The sequence below is a fragment of the Lichenostomus cassidix genome, chromosome 12, assembly GCF_008360975.1.
Source record: "Lichenostomus cassidix isolate B80296 chromosome 12, HeHo_3.0, whole genome shotgun sequence".
Taxonomy (NCBI): domain Eukaryota; kingdom Metazoa; phylum Chordata; class Aves; order Passeriformes; family Meliphagidae; genus Lichenostomus; species Lichenostomus cassidix.
The window spans coordinates 8,333,989-8,342,265 of record NC_139493.1 but is presented as its reverse complement, the minus strand read 5'-3'; the positions used below and the strand labels follow the sequence as shown (position 1 = coordinate 8,342,265).

The 8,277-nt window shown below is 36.5% G+C and overlaps 1 protein-coding gene across 1 annotated transcript in view; it reads right to left on the bottom strand.

Moving 5' to 3' along the window:
* Positions 1-282: 282 nt before the first annotated feature.
* The window catches only part of CFAP20DC (CFAP20 domain containing), a 63,208-nt gene continuing 55,213 nt past the window's right edge, over positions 283-8,277 (bottom strand). The window contains exons 17-19 of the mRNA XM_085072426.1: positions 5,988-6,070; positions 2,117-2,131; positions 283-652 (exon numbers count right to left, since the gene is read on the bottom strand). Coding sequence (XP_084928552.1) covers positions 546-652; positions 2,117-2,131; positions 5,988-6,070 — 205 coding nt within the window. The 3' untranslated portion in view covers positions 283-545. The remainder of the gene's footprint in view (positions 653-2,116; positions 2,132-5,987; positions 6,071-8,277) is intronic.

The following is an 8,277-nucleotide window of genomic DNA, read 5'->3' as shown; positions in this document are numbered from 1 at the left end:
ACCTGCTCTCTGAGCACAGCTTGCTGTGTGAATGACATACACACCTCCTTGCCTTACCTGAAACCAGGCTCCAGTTTCTGAGTGTTGGACCAATCCCTCACAGCTCTTCAGCACTGTGTTTACAGCAGTAAAGCTGACAGTAGCTGAAACCCTCAGTGTTTCACACCAATTAAAAGCACACAGTAAGCAAGCAATGTTTTTCTTTTTTTATTTGAGTAAAACCACAATTTACAGATAAACACCACCAACTTTCTTAATTCAGCTTCATTTGTTTTCATATGTAAGCTGTGAATATTGGAAATAAATTAGACTAACAAATAACTGTCTTAGACACAAGGAACTTTTATGCTATGTGATTTTCCACTGCATTGCAACAATACAAAGCTATAAAAATAGCAAAAGACACTGTTTGCCACATATATTAATTTGGTTACAAAACTTATTGTTTAAGTTTTAAGTTACATAATAAATTATATGGCTGAGTCAGATTTTGCAAGATGTTAGAAGACACTGTGAATACAAAATTGTATCTTCTGATGTTCTGACTATGCCAATTTGTAGTATTCCCCAGATTTTGGGTCAAAGTAACAGTTCAGACATGGATGATACAAAAGAGTCAAAACTTCCTCATCTTCTTCAGCACTGAGGAGATCTTCATCGGTGTGAAGTGGAAAAAGTAAGAAAAAATCACTCTTATTCCCTCAAACAATAACATGGAAGTATCTGTCAGATGTGAGATTTTTTCTTTCAAGAGTATAACCTTCTGACTTCTGAATTGTTGCCTTCAAGATAACAGCAATGCACATTTTTATTGTATTTCTGAAGACTTCTATTTAACTGAGGTGAACTGAGGTCAGCTGAAGTTTGCTTAACAACTGGACTTTTCAAAGTCTGATGGAGCAGTTCACCAAAATTACCTTTACTAATGGTGGATCAGAGTATTCATGAGTGGTATTTTCTTCAATAACCTTCTTAATAACAATAACCTTCTGAATAACTGGAAAAAAGACAGTCAGTGCATACTTAAGGCCTGTAAGAATGAAAGAATTTGAATGTCTGGTATCCAATATGTCACCTAAATATCCAGGACAGGTAAATCTGTACAAAAGAACTTTCAGTATCAGAGAGGAAAAAAGATTCTTCCACACAATAAAATTTTTAAATCTAGCTTGTCTAAAGTTATATAAAATGCAAGAAAGTTTTCAGGTAACAGAACTGAATCTTTAGTCTAAAATACACTGATAAAGCCCTACAGGCTTTTCTTACAGATGCTTTCTATATTGTAGCTTCTTTTCTGAACCTGTCTATCTTTCATATGAGCTAAATCAAAGTCATATGATCTATAGCTTTTTGACAGGAAATAATTCACAGCTGAATGCAATTCGTATCTTGAATTTCATCATAAATGCTCATCCCATTCTCAGCCTGCTAATACCAACTGAGTGCTTTGTATGCCTTAACATTTCCTGGTAAGTAATGGCCTGTTATGCAAACAGCAATGGTTTCACAGTGCTCTGGGTCTATTTACAGCCAGGATCACACAGTGAAATATAGGTTACATTATCTGGGGACCAGAAAGTAGGTTGGTGCATTTGATACATACAGAAGTGTGCATTTCATCCTTTTAGAAGAGATTTCATTTTTGTTTCCTCAGTAGCATGTAACAAATACCATCAGAAAGGAACTGTCTTTTACTGTAACCAAAGATAAGAAGGTAAAGCCAAATTGTTTCCCTCCCTGCTGTGGGTGCTTCGTCAGGCCTAGGAAGCTAAATGAGGTTAACTGGAATATTCTGTTTGGACAGCTCTTGGGAAAAGTTATGCAGTGCAGAGAGAAGGTGAATAACTGAATGTCTTTTTCTCCACTTCAGATCACAATACACAAGCAAATGGTGTTCATGCCTCATTCCCTCACACAGCCTAGCAATTTCACCTGAAACCATGCTGTTATTTCCACTGCATTCTTCCTTTTATTATTTTGCTTTTCAGTGCCTATTCTTTGCTTCAAAATTATTCTCTTTTCTCTCCTAAACTTAAGTCTCCCCTCCCTCTTTACCTTGGAACTGGCCACTCAATACACTCCAGGGCTTGAGGTAGGAATAAGAAATTCTTCAGACTCATCAGGGGTATACCTCTTTCCCTGTGTGCCTTGAATTCAGACTGAATCAGAATTATATTGCATCCAGGACTAGCTGGATTTATACCTTTGTATGAATAATTCCCTGCATGTATTTTCATGTGACCAAAAGGAGAACTTAGATTTCTAGACCTCTTTTTTTTTTTTTTTTTTAAGTCAGGCTTCTTTCTTTTAGCATCTCACAAGACCTCTGAATGCATTATAAGGCATTTCTAGGAGTTGCAACAAATTTCCCGTGGCAGCATGGAGTATTCAGTTCTGAGCAGACAGATGAAAACCTCACTGCTATTCTTCCTAAATAGAATTACTACTTAAATGAAGTGATATTCTTCTAAAAGACTCCAATAAGGTGTAATGGCTGTGTTAGAAAGTGTCTTTTTTGTTTCAAGTGATACATTCTGTGCAACCTGATCATATATAGGAATGAAGTGCCCATGGCCAAATTAACTGATAAACAGGTCACTTTCAAAGAAAATTTCCATAGCTGTTCATGCTGCCACCACCCACACTTTTGGGGTTTGAAGCTACTCAGAATTGCAGGAAAAGACCTCTTGGCAGTTTAATTTGCATCTCATGGTGAAAGCAAAATCAAAGGTTTTGTTCTTAAATCACAGAAGAATTAAATGGTATTTTAAGGTGAGAAAATGGCTTGATTTTAAATGAAAACTGAGGTCTGTGGTATACATTACAGAGGGATGAGTATTTTTTTTGTTTAGCTGAAAGAAGACTGAAGGTAGCTAGTACCTGTAAATACCTGTTATATTAAATGAAATGCTGCCCCACTGAAATCAGGGGAGCTATTGTTTTTCTGGAAAAAGACTTGATCAAGATGTCTAAACCCAGATAACAAAGGACAGGGCAGGCCTGTGGCAGCTTTTTCTGAACACTGAAATGAATAAAAATTACTGCTGTTATTTAGATTATGTCAACAGTGTTTATGTAGTTACCACAGTCTGGAGTACTAAAATAAATAGTTTCCCTTTTCACAGAAATATACTTTTACCATATTCTAGGGTTTTTAGTATTAGAAAACATCTCGCAGCAAATCTCACTATAAGATGCACAGATCATATTCTGATGCTGATGGAAGTCAAGTGCACTGAGCAGCTGTCAGATGGGTGCTGGAAAGGACACTGCTGATATTTTGATATTTTCTCCAGTGTGATCCTTGAACACTGAACTACAGTGCTCAAATCTGTGCTGTAATTATGTACTGCAGGGTTACCATAGGACTACTGTCAGCAGCTGTAGCCCAAGAAAGAAGAATGTGTGGTTCCTAGAGTCTTTGAAACCTTATCCCTTGGTCTTAAAACCAAGATACCATAAAGTAAATTCCAGAGAATTTGTGGCTCTGCCACTGTCACTTACTGTGGAGACTTTCTTGTCATGTCAAGATAAATTGTCTATCCCTCAGAACTATCAATGCCCAATAAGGGAAAATCAATGGAAATTTATCATATTTATGAGTCTAAATTTTCCCCTTATTGTATTGTGAAACTTGTTGAATAGAAGACTACTTCTCCTTGCATCTCACCATTTAACTAATGGATGGTGCAACTGTTAAGAAAGGAACTACAGACTGCAATGCTTTCTTAGAAAGGAATCACCTTTTCCCCCAAAGCTATGCCTCAACTTAATGATGTTTTTTAAATGTAAGAATTAACAATTCTTTATTAATTTAATAATGCTATACTATTTTTCTTTAAGGATACTTCTAGATAAAATTCATATCTTGAATACATTATTACTCATTGCAGATTTTCAGTATTGATAATGGACTTTTGTAATCCTGTGATACTTGGAACACTGGAAAACTACACAGACAGAGAAAACAACCTTGGGACAATTCCAACATGAGAATTAAGTAATTTTCTAATGTGATATTAAAAACTCCAAAAAAGGTGAGGGTGAGTAGGGCAGCAGAATTTTCTGGAATGGATTTGAGGATTCAGTTTGTTGTTCAGATCTGGTATGTAGCTGACAGTAATGAACTTTTCTTTTGTCACACAAATAACTGACCTCAAGTGAAGTGATGAAGGAAAAAAAAGTTTTTCCCAAAGTCCTCGAGATATATCACAGGACACAATTTATTTAGCACCTCTTTCAAAAATGATACTCCAAACCATCTAGTTGCCATGGTCCATCAGGATTTTTAAAAAATAAGGTATCTAAGAAAAATACCCAGATACTAGTGTTTGATGGGGATGATCTAATCTGACAGGCCTTTATCACACAGCACTGCAGCTTCTCTGCTACTTTCACAGAGAGGGATTGTCCAGTAGGTCAGAAAAAATCCAAACTGTCCTGTCAGGGGAGGGAAGGTCAAGGAATGGCTTTGCCGCTCTCTCTTATTTCTTGGAGAAAAGATCTCTTCATTGGGTTTTTTTGAGTATCTGGAGATAGAAAAGTTTCTGCATGAAGTTATCAAAATTACAAACATCCTACATATACATGAATCAGAATTTGACTGAGTGAAGGTACGAAAATAAAAGGCTGAAATAAAAAGCTACGGTATACAGACAAATTTCTCTTCTCCAAATGTGCAATCACAGGTACATGATGTAAAATATTTCAGCTTAAAGCAAAATGAGTTTAGGAACAATTCACAAAAGAGTTTGGAAATTCTAGTGTGAATAAGAGGAGAAATAAAAATTCCAAAATATACTTATTTTTTAAAAGCTTTTTAAAGATAATAACACAGTTTTTAAAATTTACAAAATTATAGGTTTACTGCAACAAGCCTTGGATTTCATAATACTAACATAAAAAATTCTCTGGGATCTTTCATGAATTTTTATCCAATATGCCCATAGCTCAAGGATTAGTGTCCAATTCTCTTTGGCTTATTTAAGACCCTTAACACAACATATTACTTGATTCTTTAAAGCAAGGTCCCTTCCTGACAGAAAAATTGTATTTTGCTGTCACAAACAATTACAAATCTACGTCTATGAAAATATTCCCAATTTGAGGGACATAATTTATTTCAGACAGTAAATCACTGATACATCTTTACTGCTTGGACAGCCAAAATACAGGGGTCAGATTTATGAGTGCTCCCAATGAATTCCTGAGTCTTGAAGAAAAATGCAAATGTCTCCCCTGGAAGTGTCCAAGGCCAGGTTGGACAGGGCTTTGAGCAGCCTGGTTGAGTGGGAGGTGTCCCTGTCCATGGCAGTGGGGTTGGGACTGGACTCCAAGGTCCCTTTCAGCCCAAACCATTCTGTGATGCTCTATGAGGATGACTCAACCCTGTTTCCTTAGATAGCTGATGAGAAAAAAGGGCATTTGAGGAAAACAAGGTATTTTCTTTATTCTGTTGACTTTCCAGTTTCAGTTCAGTTCTTTGCCATTCTCTAAGCAAACACCATCAATAAGCAAAAGCCTGTAAGTCTGGTGACAACAGTCCTCAGGAAATCACACTAAGGTTTCATTTAAAGCTAAATATGCAATTTTTCTTCGTAAGAGAAGTATCTCTTATGCAAGTATAATCGTGCCTCTGAATAAGAATGTTTAGTCTTTGTGTTCTTTCTTAGGAAGGTTTGCCATCCCTATTAGCATTAATTCCTTATTTTTAACAAATAAGATGAATTTTTTATGAGTTAATCTGTATAGAGCCAGAACATTAGGAAACTGCAACTGCATGTTATTCTTCTAGCAGAGGCAAATAAAAGTGCATAGAAAACTCTGCTACCTTGAGCTGAGAATAATTAACAAGGGAACTTGAAACCAAAAAGTAGTAGGATGGAAAAAGGATGAGAAGGAAGTACCAGCACTACAGAAAGAACATTTAGAAATGTCTTTCTACCCAGGATCTTTTAATTATCTTCATAAATGTCCACCTTCAGTACTCTGTTCTGTTGAAGATTTAGTGAGCTCTTCCAGTTGTTGGCTTCCAGGAATGATGGGGGGACTGAACACATTTAACCAGTCCCTGAAAAATACAAACCAAAATATCATTCATAAAAGCACAGTTTGTGTTCCTGTTCGTTCTAATTGTTTTGATTATTTAAAAAAAAAATCAAAAGAAATTGCAGGTCATCAAGTGTTCTGAAACAAAATCAAGTTGGATTTTATTATTATAAAAATAAACTTAACAGTTAATGTAATTATAAATGTTAAGGCTTCCTTTCTTAGCCTTTTCACCTGTTCTGTTCACATTAAAATCTGTGGTTTAAGTCAGGTTTGCTTTTCAGATTTCAGCTGGTGTGGCTCCCTCAGCACAGCACAGGGTGTACAGGAGGTGTGATCCATAACCCACAGAGTTATCCTCTGAAAGCCTACTCATGAGAGTCTTTTTCTGAGAAATAAAGGCTTGGAATCAGAAACATGTGGAAGTCAATTTGATTAAAAATCCTTACCCCCTCTAAGGAAAAAGGCTCAAAGACAATCACAAGACGTGTTTGGTTTGGTTACCACTGACTTGGCAGTGCTCTGAGCCCATAAAATAGGGTGACACAGAATTCCCTGTCTGGATGGGTGGTGACTTGGAGCTGAGTTTGGACATGAAATGGATGCCACTAACAATTTTCTGAAAAGGAAACATTTGATTAAGTCTGGATGTTGTTGCTGATATGGGGGAAACAACACTGTTAGGCAAATACATTATAAAGAATTCTTTATATCCATTTCTTATTCTTATAAAATGTTGTATGTTATAAATAAAATTTGTTATTGAACATAACATGATTCTATCTACTGGCAAGACTATGTAGAGGACTCTTATCACAGGTGTCATGCATCTGTTTTACTTCTGTAAAGAAAAATATTTTGATGAGATATTTATCATAGAGGAGAGAGTACTTTCTTCCCCTATTCATGGACAAATTATGTCTCTCCTGGACAGTACTGTGATAACTTCTAAAAATTATTTTCATGCTATCATACATTCATGCAAAGTCCAACGTTCCTTTCACGTACCCCACTTTATGAAACACTGTCTTTGGTTGTTACAGCTCAGGGAAAGGAAAACAGAACAGTTGTTTTTATTGTTATTGTTGTCACTGTTTTTCATTGCGAACTGCAAAGCAGTGACAAAGTCACTCATATTATACTATCAGTCAGAGAAAGATAGCCCTGTAAGGACACATATAAGTCACAAAGTTAAGACATTCCTTGTGCAGGTGACCATGTCTTGTAATTCTTTTCCCATATGAAATTAATCTCTGCACACTGTGCATAGCTGATCTTTCCTTAAGTTCCCATCTTTCCTCTCCAGCAGTAAGGAGCTGTAACATATTAAAGCTTCCATATCTTCATTAAATAGACTAAGTAACTGCAAATCAACACTTGAACACAGAATTGAGGGACATCAATGAATCAGCTCATTTTGATAGAACCAGATCCATCCTTTTTGACCAACCTACACTGCAAGGCAAGAAGTATGGAAGGGGGATAAATTCCCGTATATTTGCTTCATGCTGATTGGAGCAGTGCAGTTCAAAAGAGTAAATGAAGTTTGGTTTGGGGTTGATTAAACTTATGTCTGTCTGTTCCAGCCAGTGGCTGTTCCAGCAGCTGGCACAAAAGCATTATGCCTGTGAACTTGTGCTAGAGGTCAGGAAGATCTGCCAGAGCTCTAGAGGTAACTTCAACATACATGGCTTTGTCTAAAAGGGATAGATTTTTCCAAAGCTTGGCAGATTTCTACACACTCCTGACTGTAATTGTCTCAACTAGATTGTCCAACACCAAGGAAACAGGTAATACACTTCTATTTTCTGAAAAGTGTTCATGATCTCAAGTACAAGTTGCTTCTGTCAGAGAAATCTGGCAAGGCTCAGTCATCTGGTACAATTGCTAAAATATGCTGATTGCTTTTTTTTTTTGTTGGTTTTACTACTACTTCTGGACTTGTTATTGATTCCACATCATCTCCTGCTGGCATGTGTGCATAATCTGGGTTGAATCTGGGGACAATCACCTATCTGTTTGCAGTCAAAATGGAAAAAACTAATTTTCCGCCTCAGGAAACAGAACTGTTGGGGTAGAAATCCAGCAAGTAGTGTAACAGATTTAAAGGAAGAGATATTGAATTTTCCATCATGTCAAAATGTAAAAAACATACTTTAGAATTTTCTTACACCATCATATTATTTTCACATATTTGGCCAACTTCCCAGCCAATCCTTCTCCTCTTCT